The 19,063-nt window shown below is 45.3% G+C and overlaps 1 protein-coding gene across 2 annotated transcripts in view; it reads right to left on the reverse strand.

The window, feature by feature from the left end:
* Nucleotides 1-19,063, reverse strand: part of LOC120046509 (SH2 domain-containing adapter protein F-like) — a 121,702-nt gene that overhangs the window by 18,004 nt on the left and 84,635 nt on the right. The window contains exons 3-4 of one of the 2 annotated variants that reach the window (XM_038991807.1): nucleotides 13,909-14,124; nucleotides 12,142-12,240 (exon numbers count right to left, since the gene is read on the reverse strand). In XM_038991807.1, the coding sequence (XP_038847735.1) occupies nucleotides 12,142-12,240; nucleotides 13,909-14,124 (315 nt within the window). The remainder of the gene's footprint in view (nucleotides 1-12,141; nucleotides 12,241-13,908; nucleotides 14,125-19,063) is intronic. The other variant, XM_038991816.1, reaches the window with a different exon arrangement.

The raw sequence follows: 19,063 nt of genomic DNA on the forward strand, positions 1-19,063 counted from the left end.
TCAACGTACTGTCTCCATAGCATGGCGCGCAGGCCACGTAGCCTTTTCTATGCGCACTAGGGCACGCTCCTATTACGCACAACCAGAATGACAGAGACATACAGTAGGGCACACATGGAACTCGGACATAACCCGGAAAATATGAACAAAAGAAGCCATACATTGAATTAAATAAACAGAACTTCAACCACAGGAGTCTTGAGAACGTTCATGTGCACAAACATCGCGTCCACTCAAAGGGTAAGAAATTGTATGATAAATGAAAATGGATCGTATCAAACATGTAGCAATAAACGGAATGATGAAACGCTAGCAAACACTGTAGGATTATATATGGAATACAGATTTAGCACATATGCATTTAAACGTGTGAAAGCAAGAAAACAAAGCACTCTCCGCTGGCGGGAGTATGGAGAGCTCAAGTGGAGAGACTATAGTGTATCCTCGTCACAGTAATAATTCGTTTTAACAAATTACAAATGCAAGCTTGATAAGTAAATTATCAATTTCAAGCAATTTTGACATACCAAATGGCCAGGAGGCCTATACTAGTAGGTCTAATTGTTGCCCGATGCCCCATTCCTGGTGAGCTTGCAAAGTAAACAGTCAATATTCTTGATCACCAAACAATTTATTATGGCAATCCTCTTTCTACAATTTGCTGTTTGTGCTGCACCCGATTTTATAGCTGTACAGCAAATCAGAAATATGTTCACTAGTGCACCCGACCTGTGTTGATTGACAGTTTGCTGGTCCAATCAGAGGGCCAAGTGTGCGTTTCACTAGCCAATCTGTTGCAATTTTTGTTTTTGCGAGGGCAATGCTGCGGCTACTGTCTCTTGCTGCGTGTTGCATAATCCAAGGAGACTCTGCCATGAAATGAGTCACAAAACGTTACAAAACCTGGCCAGATCATTTCAAGTCATCAGTCTCAAGTCAAAGACGAGTCCCGAGTCCAAGTCATGTGACTCAAGTCCAGAACTCTGGAAATGGGGTTATTATTTGGTCACCGAGCATTATAAGAACAAGGTCAAACACTTTGTGCTACATGGATGTTCTCACCAAAATAAAGAGTAGTAAACTTTGGGATTTGAATGGGTTCTTAATCAAGGGTTTGAGAGAATGATCTATAAAGAGCAGTGGGCAAGGGGATGCTTGCCTTGGAACAGTTATGCCTATGTTGACAATAGCATTACGGGTCACCTACACTTCCAATTACCCATTCAGAAGGCAATTCAGCATCATTAAAATTAATGAGCCTTCGTCCACACAACCTGGCTAGTAATAGTGATTTTCTGCCATATGTAATCCAGATAGAAAAGGGCAGTTATTACAGAGATAATGTGAACCGTCAAACTGATTTAAAGATACTGTAGAGCTGATCAATCACTTCCTCCTCACTCAATGAGGTCACACAGTAAACTGGCTGTTACTGTTTTCATATGTTGTCATAGTGAAGGGAATGTTGTCTTACAACTGTATGAAAAAGAAGCCATACATTGAATGGTATGTTGTCGCCCATGCAATTTGTAATTTCTCTACTTTGACAGACAATGACAGTTCACCAGTACAGTACCCTATCAGGGAACAGGAGGAAGAGGAGGATGAGCCATGGAAATTAGATATGGTTATGGATATGGCAAGAGAAAGAGACACGGGGACATTGTTGATGAGGGGTAAGGGGCGCTGGATGAGCCTCTCTGATGGTGGTGGGATGGACAGACAGGACAGGGACAACAAAACCCACCATGGTGGTGCTGGTCACAGGCAGTGTGCCCAGGGGAGTGCTGGGCTGGCTGGGGGGGCAGAGCGGGGGGTGACTCCACCCCCTCCAGCAGGGCCAGGGCAGGACTGTGGTTGAGCTGGCCGACAGGAGGGGGCCACGGCAGATCCTTGATCACTTTAATCTCTACTGCAGGCAGCCCAGGTCACCAGGACGGGAGCAAGAGGGAAGGAGTGGAAGAGAGTGAGGTAGAGCGAGAGAGAGAAGAGAGAAAACGCGAGAGAGATAAAGGGATAGAGGCAGAGAAAGATAAAGAGAGAGATGAAGGGGAAAGGGGAACACAGAAGAAGCAGAGTAAGAGAAATGCTGGACAGTAGCATCCCATGCAGGTACATGTCAGGTTAGTATACCACAGCATAGTCAATAGAACAGCAGGGAAAACCAGGAGAGAGCAAGACTGAAAAGGAAGGAGTATTAGTTTACCTGAGAGAGACAGACTCTGCTCTTTGACCTCTCCACTTTGCCTCTACATGTTTCTTTGACGTTTTACAAGGAGTCAACCAGTGGAATTTTCAACTGCAGGTCAGAGTCATTAATTACGCTCCAGGTTTAGCAGGGAAAGTGGCTGAAGAGAGCTACTAATGAGGCTTTTAAAACACAGAATCAAAGACCTGAGCATGACTTGGCTAGTGTGAATAGCCTCACGGACAACACAAGCTCTGGTATGGCTCATAACGGAGTTACAACGTCTGAAACTGCCTCCACAATAAGATAAAGGGCAATATACAAGATTCTCTACTGGTGCCTGACACAGTGGAATCCATTGTACTGTAATGGTGGGGGGCACCCCGCAGACCTAGCCCCTCAGTAATGTATCGCTCATGTCCAGATGGGGGTATTACCAGAGTAAATCGAGTGCTGGTGCGCCGGCCCATCTTTCACTGGGAATGGCCCACTTGTTTAATAACACAGGACGCTCGATAAATAAGGGGACGGGAAGGGGAGTGCATTTCCCTATCCACCAGGGAGCTGCTGGTCTGTTTGCTGCAGTGGCTAATAAAGAAACATGGTGCACTGGGAAACAGGACTGGCTGTGCAGGAGGGAGTTCTACAGCCAGGAATGACATGTTGCCTGTCAAGTCTCATCATTCTCTGGATAAACGAATAGAGTCCTGATGTTAAGTTTCATCATTGAATTGCCCTCATAAAAATAGTAGTAGAAGCAGTAAGATGCATTGTTGAAAGTAGAAAAAAACACCACAGAATGCCTAGCTCTAATACATTCCGGTCTAACCATTGTCTCAAAAACAATGACATTCAACCCCTATTCCAATGAATTCTTTACTATCCTCATGCCAAGTAAGCCATTCATTTAGGAATCACCCACCTCAGGTGGAGTGACTGCTATTTCCACTGCTGATGAAAAAATGTTTAAAAAATCTGGGAGTTTGCTCACTCACGCCTGTCTGTTGCCAGGTTTTATAGGCTGCTAAACTAGCTTTTATTCTGTGAGTTGAACGGACACATTATGGACTTGGTCCTTGTTCTGGCCTGCAGGAAAAAGCTGGGGTGCAGAACATGCTAATGAGGAGGGGGGAATCAGCTCAGCAGATGAAGAGGGAAAACAGAGAATATTATTTTGGACAAGCAATTAAATACCTCAGCCTTGGTGCCGTTGTGGCAGGGTGAGAGTAATGTGGCTGCAGGACTGTTGATATGACAAGGGCTCACATGAGGATGGAGTCCTTACTATGAATGGTGTTCTCGGAATGAAGTTTCCTTACTTTAATGGTGTACTTTCCTCACTATGACAGCCAATAGGAGAGAGAGTTATCCCTGGTTCTCAGAAAAAGGCAAATAAGACAGAGGTATAGGGTTGGGACAGAGGTCAGAGCACTAGCAGCTAATATAATAACTTCCTGCCTTGGGATGCCTCACCGCTGAGCGATTAAAAGTCTAATTCTCATTTCACATTCCAGGTTAGCATGTAATTGTTTTGGGAGTAGCCGGCGTTGCAGTGTTACGCAGCCTTGCTCTGGGGATGAAAAGCCCACTCTTACAGGTCAGTCTCAGCTTAGCTCAGCTCTACACAGATGCACAGTGCAAAAGTGGAGGTGAGCTGTCACACAGCCACTTCTAAAAGAAAGGTAAACTGATTCAAGTGGCAGAAGTACAGTGGCAGTCTTCAAACCTCCAGGTGTCTGATTTTTCCCTTACCCTATAACCTGTTTCAATTTTCTGTCAGCCCAAGGGCCTTTTCTGAATACATTTTGGCTTGGATGTTATGTTGCGGCACGGATGAGTGCATCTTAAGGCCTCGACACGCTGCTCTGAGACACAGTGTGAAGTGACCTGCCTGGGACTGGGGAGCAATGGGGGCCAATTCTTCATCCTAATTTTTCAGGCTGAGGTTATGAGAGAGGCTGAAACACAGCAGAGAATGCACAAAGACATTTGCACTCAAACATCTCTGGAGCCTCTATCCACAGTCTATCCAAGTCACACATACTGCGCAGTACTGTGTGGCAGATAGAACGGTCTGTGTGTGTATGACTGGGCTGGCACAGACAGGCATCAGGTCCTTTAGTTGGCACTGCCTCACCTTTGACATGTCCCCACAGTGATCCATGTGTTTTGCTTTGGGAAGAGGTTAATCATGGGTAGAAGGTTGTTCTCTTACTCAGTATGACATCCCGTGGGACTCCGTGACAGTGGAGGTGCCTTGAGCATTATGAGGAAGATAAAGAGCCCAGCTCACCCCATTCTAACAACCCCCCCCTGGGGTTTACTCTGCTCTACACTGTCTCTCACAGTCTCTCTCTACAACTATACAGTCCATTCTACCAATTTTCAGGACTTTATCTCTCAGTCAGGATGAATGTTGATGTCTCCAGGGCATATTGGATGGAAGCAGCAGACCCACATGAAAAAATACTATAGTATTCACTGTAGTGTTTTTGCTGACTTTAATGTAGTATTCCCTTTAGTTAACTGTAAATACTAAAGTATACTATAGTATAAATTATAGTTAACTATAGTATAAATACTGTAATAAAATAACTGCAGTATATACTAAAACAATTAATGTAGTGTTTTTGCAGATTGTTGAAAACTGTAGTATTTACTGTGGTGTTTTTGTGGGCCGTAGTATACTGTATTATTTACTAAAGTGTTTTTGTTTTATTATCTTTGACTTAGAAGTGGAGGCTTTCTGCTTTAGGAAACCTACTGAGCAAATGTTCCATAACCTGTAGGTAGGTTGTACTGAGGTCTGAACGGATAGTTCAAGCTTCTGCTCTTTCTGTAACCTGTAGGGAACACAATATATGGTCTATACTTGGCATGTACGTGTCTCACTTATTGGTGGCACAAATTGGGATATGGGGGAGGGGAATGAGCAGGGTATATGCAAATTAAACACTGTAGTATATAGTAACTATCCTTGCACAAGCATTGGCGAATCGGAATGGCTCATAGGAGCAGGAGGCAGCTTGATGTACAAGTACACCTCCTGGACAGGACACTAGTCTATATCGCAGGGCCTTACCCCCAATCTATCTCCTTAATGGTGAGTGTCAAGCAGAGACACATTGGGTACCATTTTTAAAGTCTTTGGTATCACTCGGCCAGGTATCAAACTCCCAACCTTCCAATCTCAGGACGCATACTCTAACCACAAGGCTACTGAATTGCAGTATAGTTTTAAAAAACGGTAGTGTTTTGCAGACTGTAGTGTTTTTGTGAACATTACTATAGTATTGGCTACAGTGTTTGTTTTTTCTTGCAGAGAATGCTGTAGTACTACAGTTCACTACAAAATTCTATAGTAAGTATTACACATGATTGAGGGATACTACAGTGTATAGTATTCTACAGTATACCACAGTTTATTATAGAATGCTATAGTAAGTACTGTAGTATAATTTAGCCTAGTAAACTAGTATTTTTTCATGTGGGTATGCACATGGGTCAAATTGTGCCGGGTCCTACCGGGTCCGAGACCAGGCACCTATGATCCAAGTGAGAGCCAGGTGGAGCTGAGACCCGGTACATTTCGTTAGCCTATTTGAATTATCTAATGAAAAACTGTTGTCTACATGTAATTTTCCACAGCCAACAACACAAGTAGGCTAAGCAACAGCAAACTCAGACAACCCCATAGTAGAAAAGTTTATCTATTCAATTGTTCAGCCTAATTGTTCAGGCTGTCGCATTCTATGCGAGAAAATAATAGTCCTCTCAAGGCGCATTCACGCTCAGTCACTGTAGCCTACAAAGTTCTAAATGAAGTGTCACGGGGGGGGGGGGGGGACACACACACACACACACACACTCCATTGAAAGCAGTTGATGGCCACTGTTAAAAGAGGAGCGTCACTGAGCTTTCTAGTGTTACTAGGCTACACTTGTTCCTCAAATCCAATAAATGAGTAAAATGCACTGTTTTAGAACCAGAGTTTTGAGCAGATGGATGGTTTATGTGTGTTAGCGAGCAGATGGATGGTTTATACGCGGTAGCGAGCAGATGGATGGTTTATACGCGTTAGTGAGCACCAATGTCATTGAATGCATAGGGAAGGGCGGGGCTAAATGTAACACGGGTCAGGTGTAATAGGTAGGTCTACATTATATTCACAGTACATCATCCTTGTTTGGCTGAGTGACAGTAGAATGTTTTTTGGGGGGACATTCAAGTCATAATGTTGCTATAACTAGCAACAAGATAGCCTAATGTTTAGACTTTAGAGTTTGTGATCTAGATAATGATTAGCCCAATGGGGTAAATGGGCAACCCCCAGCCTATTTATTTATAGCCACTAAGCTGCATCAGGTGATCATTATTGCTAAATAACAAACTCAGCAAAAAAAGAAACGTCCCTTTTTCAGGACCCTGTCTTTCAAAGATAATTCATAAAAATCCAAATAACTTCACAGATCTTCATTGTAAAGGGTTTAAACACTGTTTCCCATGCTTGTTCAATGAACCATAAACAATTAATGAACATGCACCTGTGGAACGGTCATTAAGACACTAACAGCTTACAGACGGTAGGCAATTAAGGTCACAGTTTTGAAAACTTAGGACACTAAAGAGGCCTTTCTACTGACTCTGAAAAATACCAAAAGAAAGATGCCCAGGGTCCTTGCTCATCTGTGTGAACGTGCCTTAGGTGTGCTGCAAGGAGGCATGAGGACTGCAGATGTGGCCAGGGCAATAAATTGCAATGTCTGTACTGTGAGACGCCTAAGACAGCGCTACTAGGAGACAGGATGGACAGCTGATCATCCTCGCAGTGGTAGACCACGTGTAACAACACCTGCACAGGATCGGTACAGCCGAACATCACACCTGCGGGACAGGTACAGGATGGCAACAACAACTGCTCGAGTTAAACCAGGAACGCACAATCCCTCCATCAGTGCTCAGACTGTCCGCAATAGCCTGAGAGAGGCTGGACTGAGGGCTTGTAGGCCTGTTGTAAGGCAGGACATCACCGGCAACAACGTCGCCTATGGGCACAAACCCACTGTCGCTGGACCAGACAGAACTGGCAAAAAGTGCTCTTCACTGACAAGTCGCGGTTTTGTCTCACCAGGGGTGATGGTCGGATTCGCGTTTACCGTCAAAGGAATGAGCGTTACACCGAGGTCTGTACTCTGGAGCGGGATCGATTTGGAGCTGGAGGGTCCGTCATTGTCTGGGGCGGTGTGTCACAGCATCATCGGACTGAGCTTGTTGTCATTGCAGGCAATCTTAATGCTGTGCGTTACAGGGAAGACATCCTCCTCCCTCATATGGTACCCTTCCTGCAGGCTCATCCTGACATGACCCTCCAGCATGACAATGCCACCAGCCATACTGCTCGTTCTGTGCGTGATTTCCTGCAAGACTGGAATGTCAGTGTTCTGCCATGGCCAGTGAAGAGCCCGGATCTCAATCCCATTGAGCACGTCTGGGACCTGTTGGATCGGAGGGTGAGGGCTAGGGCCATTCCCCCAGAAATGTCCAGGAACTTGCAGGTGCCTTGGTGGAAGAGTAGGGTAACATCTCACAGCAAGAACTGGCAGATCTGGTGCAGTCAATGAGGAGGAGATGCACTGCAGTACTTAATGCAGCTGGTGGCCACATCAGATACTGACTGTTACTTTTAATTTTGATCCCCCCTTTGTTCAGGGACACATTATTACATTTCTGTTGGTTACATGTCTGTGGAACATGTTCAGTGTATGTCTCAGTTGTTGAATTTTATGTTCATACAAATATTTACACATGTTAAGTTTGCTTAAAACAGTGAGAGGACGTTTCTTTTATTTTCTGAGTTTACCTGCCTGATCATATGGAATAATAAAGTTATATTGGGCTCATTTCTGGATGGGAAATTATATCGTCAGCATCATTATATTTTCATTCATTTTGGAGTAGGATGTTCTTTTATGTCCTTCTCACTTTCACCGCCCCCCCCCCCCCCCCCCCCCCCCCCATTTTTTTTTTTGATCCATCCGCAACCTGTAATATGTGCTTTTATCAGTATATATTCAGGCTAGTATATTATACTCAACAAAATATAAACGCAACATGCAACAATTTCAAAGATTTTGCTGAGTTACAGTTCATATAGGGAAATCAGTCAATTGAAAAAAATTCATTAGGCCCTACTCTATAGATTTCACAACACTGGGCAGGAGCGCAGCCACATGTGGGCCTGTGCATAGGCCCATCCACTGGGAAGCCAGGCCCAGCCAATCAGAATTCTTTTTTTCCCCACAAAAGGGCTTTATTACAGACAGAAATACCCCCCTCCCCCTCACACCTGTCAGGTGAATGGATTATCTTGACAAAAGGATAAAATGCTCACTAACAGGGATGTAAACAAATGTGCACAAAATGTGAGAGAAATATCATTTTTGGGCGTATGGAACATTTATGGGATCTTTTATGTCAGCTCATGAAACATGTGACCAGCACATGTGTTTCTCCCCCCCCCCCCCCCCCACCTCCCAAATACCAATTTAACCACTGGGTATGCCATACACACATATCATCATGACTACTGTATGCACAGGACTTGTCGACAGAAGGATATCTCTACATTACTGGTGTTTAAGAGGTATTTCACCAATACGCCATCAGTCTATTACATAAGCTTTGCCCATGTCGGTACACAAAACATTCTGTTGACACACAGAGCGAGAGAGCATTTTAGGAGGGAAGTTAACCAATTGACTGACTGAACATTGGCCAGAGCCAGGACTTGTTGGACAGGAACAGAAAGACACAATGACATAGCTTCCTGTGACATCATCCTGCCCTGACAGCTCTGTGGTGTGACATTCTGGTACTGTGTCACGTGGTGTGTTCGGTCTTGTGCCACTTTTGACTGGTGATAAAGAGAGTGAGAAACAGAGATGGCGAGAAAGAGCCCAAGAAAGACATTCCATAAAGCTCTAGACAATTATTTTTTAAACGTCTCTACAACAGGTATTTGTTTACCTTGTCCTTTTAATTAGGCAGCACTACTTCATCAGTGTTAACAGCAATACCACATAAATCACTGGCCTACTTGTGCCATTTCATTTAGTTCTGCTTAATTTGCCCTGCTAATTGCATGCATATTCAAAATAAGTTGGTAGATTACAATATTTATGGCATTTATTAGGAGCTGGAGGAGAGCTCAGAAAAACAAAAATTGCTTTTGCAGATGCTCTCATATCACCATCACCAGAAGCTACTAGTTCATGGCTCATTGTGGAAGAAACCGCCAAATGCCACCTCATAGGAAATGCACGTTGTATCCATCGCATCACCATCCACCTCCCGCTATCCCTCTCTCCCAACACTTATCTGTTGTGAAGAAGAGAATCTGTTCCTATTAAATATGAAAGTGGAGGTGAGCGAGCGAGTGATGGAGGGGAGATGACAGCGTGCCCGTTCTGCCTAGACTCACAGCTGGCCATCCAGCGGGGCTCCCAGGGGAGAGCAGAGCTACGGTCAGGTTGGCAGAGCGCCCGCTCTGTGCAGGGGGAGAGGAGGTGGGGGTTAGGGCTGGGTGGCCAACGTGTGTGAGTGAACGATAACAGGCAGCGTGCTGCACGTTCAAAGGCAGTGGAGCCATTTGAGGCTCATGAAAGAGGCCTGTCAGGGAGGTTATCAGCTGTGGAGCAGCGGAGGGGAGGCCAGACCGGGGGTGGGGGGGGGGTGAAGCACTGTGGAGTGACAGGCCATCAACAGGGGACAGGTCTTTCACAGAGAGAGAGACAAAACCATAGGGCCAGGGCATGGATCAGGCTCACCAACAACTCTTAACTCCTCTTTAAACACACTGCAGCAATTACTACTGGAACGAAACTGATTCAATGATTTACTTAAGAATAGAAGATTTTTGCGCTTCAGATTTCTCTGGGTCATTAAGTCCTTGAAACCCATAAAGCGGTGTGTGTTGCTCCTCAGGACCTGGCTTAGGGCTCTGACAGCATCTCCTGTTATCTCGCCTGCAGTAAGTGCACTGGGTTACGCTGGCTAGCAGGCAACTTAATGGTGTTTAACAGCCAGTAACAGGGCCTACAGATTAAGTACGGGCTCTCGAGCCAGACACAATGAGGCACTACTCAGATTTCCAATGGCTGCCTGTTCAACATCTGGGTGTATTAGTGTGTGTGGTGTGCATATTGAACATGGACACACACACACACGTACTGTACATACACATGCAAGTGTGTTTACCCGCACAAGCCCTCGCCACACAAAATCACCCACCACACACCAACACCTATCACACAGAGGCTCTCTTCATATGGTCAAATTTGAATGGATCTTCCTCACTCCCCCGTCTCATCCATCACAAAGTCAACGCCCGAGGGGGAAGGGGGGGAGGAGCAGCGAGGATGAGTGATTAACCGAACGGCATGTACACAACCTCCCAACACCCTAACAAGGGAGGGAATTTACATTCCATTGCATATCTGTCAAGAGATAACCCAACAGTGAATAATAAGCGAGGACCTGTAAAACCAACAACATGTACTGTATGTGTGGATGCACTAGGCAGGGAGGCAGGCAGCCCCACACGGCAGGGACAGCTAAGGAAAGGAGGTGGTTTACATACAGGCAGCATTACAGTTCTGTTCTTTAGAAAGCTCTAATGAAGACAAACAGTGCTTTATTCAGATGACATTACAGCGTTCAGCTAGAGAGAGATAAAAGGTAGCTACATTATGGGGCTGGTTTAAATGTCTTATACACCCACTCTCCACTATTTGTGGGGGGTGCATTGTTCTTCATTAAACATTAATATTTCGTGCTGACACTTTAATTCCGCATACAAACGTCTAAATATAAACAGCATCTATGTGGCATCTTCAAGCGGCTGGAAACCACGAGGAAATCTGAAGTGAACAATATCATTATTCATCTATGCAAATGTGTGTTTAAAATGCAAACAATTTAACTTCGCCAACAGAATATAAAACACATCATATACACAATATCTGAAGCTAGGTGGAAAGTACCTTCCTAACACACCCAATGGTCTGATGGTAACAGATGACAAGTCATTAAGGTGACAGCCAGAAGAAAGGGACTGTCCATCGTCCTGACCCTTGGCCTGGGTCGATGACCTGTCCTGGGTGATCTGAGACCTCTGGCTGAGCATGAGGAACTGGCTCATTCAACCTGTCCATCTGCAGTCGCCAGGGTCGCATAATGACGACACACTTCTTACAGTGCTCTGACAATGATGAGCTCATCTTCAAACAGCCTGGATATTGAAGATAACGCGTAAGACCTAAAGTCTACCAGAGCTGTCACCTTTAAGACCTAGGTCTATAGACAGTGTTAGAGCTGGGGCCCTTTTATATAAAGTTCTTGAGCTTTTTGATGATCAAGACGTCTGGAACAGAGTCAGTTCGCAGCCAGGTCTTCACACGCTGAGAGAAAGAGAGAAGGGAGGGATTCTTCTTTCAGAAAGCTCTGTTTTATGACAGATTGTCAGAGGAGAAGTCTCTCTCCACCAAACACTGGGATATCATTATGGGCTGAATGGAACAGAAAAAGGTTGAAGACATGCAATAAATCAAAGCAACTCCAGTCTTCCTCTTCGAAGGATAACTTCAGCGCGCTTATCTCTGTTCTCCCACAGCAGACATCACTTTGACATCCCGAGCAAATGAAATTAATTACCATCAAAGGAAATAATGTGAGAGGAGTGTTTGTAAATAGCATCCTAATAAACTCGTCTTAGAGCTGGATGAAAGACAAAATAATGAGGGGAGAGACATGAATGAAAGAAAGCAACATCCGTTTTTCCTAACAGCTGAAAGAGACCAGCAGTATGAAACAGAGAAACGTAGACTAAGTAAACACAGAGATAGAAACAGAGGGACAGAGACAGACCAGCCCGGGTGGTGTGTGTTAGTGGTACCTGTGAGGGATTTAGAGGTGTTGTCCATCCTTGTCTCTGGTTCTGATCCACTGCCACTTACAGAGCCCTTGTAGCTAATGCAGTCAGAACAGAGCAGAGCTGTTCAAAGAATACACAAAAGGAGGAAGAGGTAAAGAAAAAAACCTTTAAAGGATTTTTTAATTTTTGGTATAGTATAGTTTCAAATCGAGAAAAGGTGTTGGTTTTTCCACCAATCTTTTTGTTTGTTTGTCTTTGTCTTCCAAAGCCAGAGTTTGTCTTGGAACGGCCCTGTTCAGTTATGGCTGTGTTAGCTATGCTGGAGCTCTCTAAACCACAGTCGACATTTAGTAACATTGAGAGACATTGAGACAGGCAGATGCACACATACACTTCATGACCAAAAGTATGTGGTCACCTGCTCCTCGAACATCGCATTCCAAAATCATGGGCATAAATATGGAGTTGGTCCCCCCTTTGCTGCTATAACAGCCTCCACTCTTCTGGGAAGGCTTTCCACTCGATGTTGGAACATTGCTGCTTTGACTTGCTTCCATTCAGCCACAAGAGCATTAGTGAGGTCGGGCACTGATGTTGGGCGATTAGGCCTGGCTCGCAGTCGGCATTCCAATTCATCCCAAAAGGTGTTTGATGAGGTTGAGGTCATGGTTCTGTGCAGGCCAGTCAAGTTCTTCCACACCGATCTCGACAAACCATTTCTGTATGGACCTTGCTTTGTGCACGGAGGCATTGTCACGCTGAAACAGGAAAGGGCCTCCCCAAAAGCACAGAATTGACTACAATGTCATTGTGTGCTATAGTGTTAAGATTTCTCGACTGGAACCTTACAGTTGGCACTATGCATTCAGACAGGAAGCCTTATCGTAGCATTCTCCAAACCCAGATTCCTCCGTCGGACTGCCAGATGGTGAAGCGTGATTCATCACTCCAGAGAACGCATTTCCACTGCGCCGACTTTTGGCATAGGGGCATGGTGATCTTCAAGAAGGCCATTCTATTGCCAATGTTTGTCTATGGAGATTGCATGACGGTGTGCTCGATTTTATACACCTGTCAGCAACGGGTGTGGCTGAAATAGCCAAATCCACTCATTTGAAGGACTGTCCACATACTTTTGTATATGTAGTGTATACTGTATATGAACGCATGAGAACACACAAACACACTCATGCTCCCCTGACTACCAAACACCATAGGTCTCTCCCAAGCTGCAGGTTGACGTTTATTGTCATGAATCTTCCCCTGGAACTTCCGCTAGATGGGACAGCTGCAAAGTCAAAATTGGATATATTGTAAAAATGTATGAAAACTAAAATGTGCTTTTTGGTCTTAACTAAAATGTCCAGTTGACAGTGTGGTTAAGGTTAGAGGAAAGGTTAGGGTTATGTTTAAAATCCGATGGTATGACTTTGGTCACTAGCTGGCACAGCCACACTCTGCAGAGCTGCCTCCAGAGCAAGATTCATGACAATAAATGCCAAAGACTAGACAGACACATAGAAAAAGGCCCCACTCAGCAGACCAGACACCTGCAAATTAACTTGATGTAATGCTTCACGAGGGGGAAGGAAATTAAAATTAACAATGCCTTTCTGAAGATAAGATACCGGGAACCACGAAAGAACCAGTAATCACATTGGTTAATGCTGGAAAAGGGTACCTGGTCAATTAGTGGGATGGAGAGGGACAGCAGAACAGACACAGAGTGACAGTAATGTAGGGGACGTAGAGCAGGAGGAGAGGAGTGTTACATACGTGCTCTCGTACCTGCGAAAGCCTTGGAGATGCGCTCTTTCTTCCACTCCCAGGGCTGGTCGTACTCCTCCGGGGGCCTCTCGTCGTCCTGTGGCAGCCGACTCTCTCTGGGGCAGCGGGGACGCTCGCCGTCTGAGTCCCCTCCGTTCTCAGCTGGCTCGTAGGGCGTGTCGTACAGGGGCAGCGACCTCAGTGACCCCTCCTTAGGCCCCCGGCCACCGCGGATCTCTGGCAAAGGAGAAGAGGGAGAGGAGGGTTAGATTTAATAGACTGTCAATGTGGATGTAAAGGTAAAACGATACGAAGGGACTGTATATGTGAATATTTATGTTAACAATCCAACCAACAGCTTTTATCAGCAGTTTCACCTCCAAAATATCATTTTCTCTACATACAACACTAAGACAGCTATGTTCCAAGGTAGGCTAAATGCAGCTATCCTTGGGCAGTGAGACCCAGCTGTCTCTTTACGTACCTACCCCCTGGGACCCAGGAGAGGGAGAAGAACCAAACATGGGACACCAACAGCCATGTTAATTATTGCTGTGTGGATCCTAATCAAACTCTATACCTGCTAACAGGGATTAGCATAGCCAAGCAGCACACACATGATCAGGAGAGGCAGCTACAGATGCCTGTGTGTGATGGAGGCAGGTCTATAAGTATTAGGGCTGGGCGATATGGCCAAAATATCATATCATGGTATTTTTTACAATTTGACGGTATTTTATGTTTTTGATTAATAAAAGTTGAAAATGTTATTTATGAGTAGTGCGTGACCCTAGGGAGGCAACACATATATTCTAAATGATTTCAATGGGTCTGTCTCCATTCTGATTGTTTTATTCTGTTCAATTCAACTTCAACCTAAAATGATTTCCTGCACTCATTTGAGATCATTTCCACACTGCCACGATATGGGCAAAAATACTAAGCCTTATTTTTAACCAAATGTTGCAATTGCGATTTAGATCAAAACACTTGGGTAAACTTTTGGAATCATGGAAATGTTTATTATAATTCTATAGTTAGAATATAAATAATTGTGAGCACTTTGAATACAGTGTTGTTTGACATGACAACGAATGAATATGCCATGGACGAGTTATTGTGACAGGTTAGGAACCAAAGTGATGTTCCGTGTTTCCTAGGGGACCCTATAATCTTTGGCTACATTAAAGCTTTATTCATATAGCCAACATATTCATGCTTCGCCTATTCCTCTTTGATTTAGAAGATACTGTTGCACAAACAACATGATGATTTAGGCCTCCACCAGCACTTGTATCAGGCTGTATTAGCTAGCTACATTTGCTCTGACTCAGTACTTTTTATTAGCTAGTTAGCTAACTAGCGATTAGCATTAGTGGCTAACAAGATTTAGCTTAACTTGCTAAGAAAATACAAACTAGCTATTTGCAGATGTAAGAAACAAACTAATATTGTAATTATAGAACGCTTGTGGATTTATATTAAGATCAAATTGGAAACAACATTGTTGCATGTGCTGCATTGCCCATGCAGACTGAACGAAAGTGTATCGTGGTCAAACAACAACAAAACCGCTCCTTGAGTGACAGGGTGGGACTAGGTGTGCGTGGAGAGAGCGGAGGGATGACTCAAGTAGAAGAGTAAACTATAAAAATGGACGTTACACACTGGCGTATCACGTTTAACTTCTTGTTAACCAAACATTCAAATCAAATTTTATTAGTCACATGCGCCAAATACAACAGGTACAACTTTACAGTGAAATGCTTACTTACGAGCCCCTAACCGACAGTGCAGTTTAAAAATGTACACGAATAAAAGTAACAAGTAATTAAAGAGGAGCAGTAAAAAATAACAATATATAGGGGGTTGCCGGTTAGTTGAGGTAGTATGTACATGTAGGTAGAGTTAATTAAAGTGACTATACATCGATGACAACAGAGAGTGGCAGTGGTGAGGGGAGGGGGCAATGTGAATAGTCTGGGTAGCCATTTGATTAGCTGTTCAGGAGTCTTATGGCTTGGGGGTAGAAGCTGTTTAGAAGCCTCTTGGACCTAGACTTGGCGCTCCGGTACCGCTTGCCATGTGGTAGCAGAGAGAACAGTCTATGACTAGGGTGGCTGGAGTCTTTGACAATTTGCAGGGCCTTCCTCTGACACCGCCTGGTATAGAGGTCCTGGATGGCAGGAAGCTTGGCCCCAGTGATGTACTGGGCCGTTCGCACTGTCAGAGGCCGAGCAGTTGCCATACCAGGCAGTGATGCAACCAGTCAGGATGCTCTCGATGGTGCAGCTAGAACCTTTTGAGGATCTGAGAACCCATGCTAAATCTTTTCAGTCTCCTTAAAATACTGTTTTAGAAGGTAAAGTAAAAACCCAAACCGGTCCGTGCATCAATATATAGTAAAATACAGTATACCGCCCAGCCCTAATAGGTATCTGTGAGTCTGTATGTTGATCACCCTCTGGCTTCATAATGTTAAAGCTCTAGTCTCAGACTATGACCCATAGTGAGTAGCAGTAGCTCCAGGTTAAGAGCTATAGGAGGTGTAGCAGGGCCTCCTGTGTGCATGTTGGGAGCTGGGTGTGATGAAAGCCTGCTCTAGCTGATGATGAGCTGACAGCGTGTGGAGAGGAAGAGAGAGGAGAGAAGCCTGGGGGCCTGAGCACCTGTGACTGCACGGCATAGCCTGCCTGGCTGGCTGTCTGCATGCAGAACGGCGTCATCATCACCAAAGCTATAAACAGCCTCGCCTGGGGCACCACGGAACAGAACAGAACGACAGGAGAATGCCCTTCCCCATCTTCTCACCTATATATCCCTCCTTCACCGTCACCCTCTTAGCCCCACTCCATTACTCTCAACATTCTCCATTCCTCTCTGTATCTTTCCCTCGCTCTGAGACATTTATGAATGACATAAGGCAGGGTATAAATGCAAATTCTATGCAGTAATGTATAGTGTTCCCACCTATCCAGTGAGTAAAGAGAGCAGCCCATCATGCCCTTGAGAAGTCTCCCTCCTCTCTCTTATCCCCCCCTCTCATCCCATCTCCATGTCTTTCCAGTAGCAGGACGACGTTAGCAACCAGCTCCCTTCCTCCTGGGCCGTATGAAGCTGTTAGCAGCAAACTCCACCATAGAGTAACGCAATGTGAGGAGAATGAAATATTTTGCCACACCACTGCATAATTGCCTTGCAGCCCAAGGGAGCTCTTGCGGAAAAATGAGAGAAGCACGGAGCCTAATGGAGCTACCCGGTGGTGGTTGCCAGAAATTTCCAATGTAATCGTGCGCTAGGCAAACTCTCACCCTCTTTGATCTCACATTTAAAAGTCTTGGCATTGTGAGATCCTAGAGCGATGAGTGCCCACCTCCTGCCAGAAGAATCAACAGCGATAGGAAGGAGAGGAGAAAAGTGGGAAGGAGAGGTGGCTGCCGGAGGACTGAGGGAGGATGGGGGGGTGTAATGTTTAGGGGTTTGGTGGGGAGTAAATCTTGCTTGAAGGACCCTTTAATTGGGAGCGTGCTGCCTTGGATAAACTGTCGAAGGGGTATTAAGACTCCCCACCAGGCCCATGAACAAGGCTTACGACTACTCTGTGTGGGGTTGGGAGGGGGCTGCGGAAACCGGCAGGAGCCTTTTGACACGTTGCCTCAGTGCTTTCCCAGCAGGACTGCATCCCTCCCACCTCCCTCTCGCCTTCCTTCTTTCCCTCTTCCCCCCTCCCTTCATCCTTGTTGAGGCATGCTTTGTGAGCTGGGAGGGGTAACATCTGTCTGTTTATATTACCGTGATTAGCTTGATGGTGGAACAGAGCTACAAGTTGTTACGCAGCTGGAGCATAGCTACCTCTGCCCTCTGACATCACTGCCTCCGCTCAGGGTCAGGGGTCACCCACCACACCCCCACTCCCCTTCTCCTCCCCGGATGTGAGAGTTCCACTCCAGATGGCACTTCCTCCTGACCTCCTTCTGTCGGTCTGAGACCACTCTCACTACTAGGTAGTCCAGAATTGACCTTTGACACCCTACATTCACCCAGTAGTAGACTGACTAGAGGACAGGTTGCTGTGTAGCGAACTCACTAAGGAGAACAGAGGACACATCTAACTCAGGGAGATTAATAACCATGCACTGCTGACTGCACAGACAACTAAACGCTAAGGTCAAAGGTCGGTTAAATGCCTCAACTCAGGTTCAGAGCTAGTGACATAGATGGAGAGATGGAGGGGGGGGTGAGATAGCAGAATCTTCCTTCCTTTCTCTATCGTCTCTGGTTCGTGAAATAAAAGGATTCATTCTATTGGAAAGAGATCAAGATATTGCTCGCCATTAGTCCAAGGAGGCTCCTCTTCAACTTACTGAAGGAGGAACCCTCTGGGCATATTAGCATGGCTGTACGTGGGGAAGAGGTGGGAGCGGGGACGCTGCTCTGGATTAAATCAAAGCTATTATCTTAAACCAGCCTGGCAGCAGACCTGACCCATCACCTCCCCACCGCACCCCCTCCCCCCTTCCCTCCACTCTCTCCAACCTGAGGCCGTGAATACATTAGACAGGAGAAGATTTTAGAAAGCTAGCTACCACAGCATCGTTCTCTCTCTCAAAGAACCAGGGCATCATATCATCACATAAAAAAGGAAAGAGCAAACAGCCAATAATCTCTGGGTGACTATTGGCTGACTACTGCCTGGACCGCCCACTCCTATAGCTCCAGAGAGGATTTGCTGCTATGAAGCGCTTGGAAGGGCACAGTCTATAACAGTCTATCTGGACTCGATTGAGGGGATTTCTCTGCACAAGTGAGGGATTAAATGTGTTTGACTTTACACCCCTGGAAAACAATGGAGCGGAAGTACCCATGCTTCAAGGATTTAGTCTTTCGGCTCCTCCGAAGAATCATTCATAAAGAAGTCTGATAGTACATCGCCTAGACTAGGATGTATGCTGTACTACCCACTAGTTACATTGCACAGTGTGTTCATTGCTTTAATCGTCTGATATTCCAGAGCAAGCCGATACTATTCAGTATGCATGGGGATGAGTATTGTTAGGTCAGCAGACAGTCTTCACTAAGCAAGATTCTGCTGTCCCCCATTGAAGACCCTAGTCAAGATGAAGTGGTACCAAAGTAACAGGCATATTGTAGCCAACTCAGGTTGTTTTAAAGCAAG

This window comes from Salvelinus namaycush, chromosome 1 (genome assembly GCF_016432855.1).
Source record: "Salvelinus namaycush isolate Seneca chromosome 1, SaNama_1.0, whole genome shotgun sequence".
Lineage (NCBI taxonomy): Eukaryota > Metazoa > Chordata > Actinopteri > Salmoniformes > Salmonidae > Salvelinus > Salvelinus namaycush.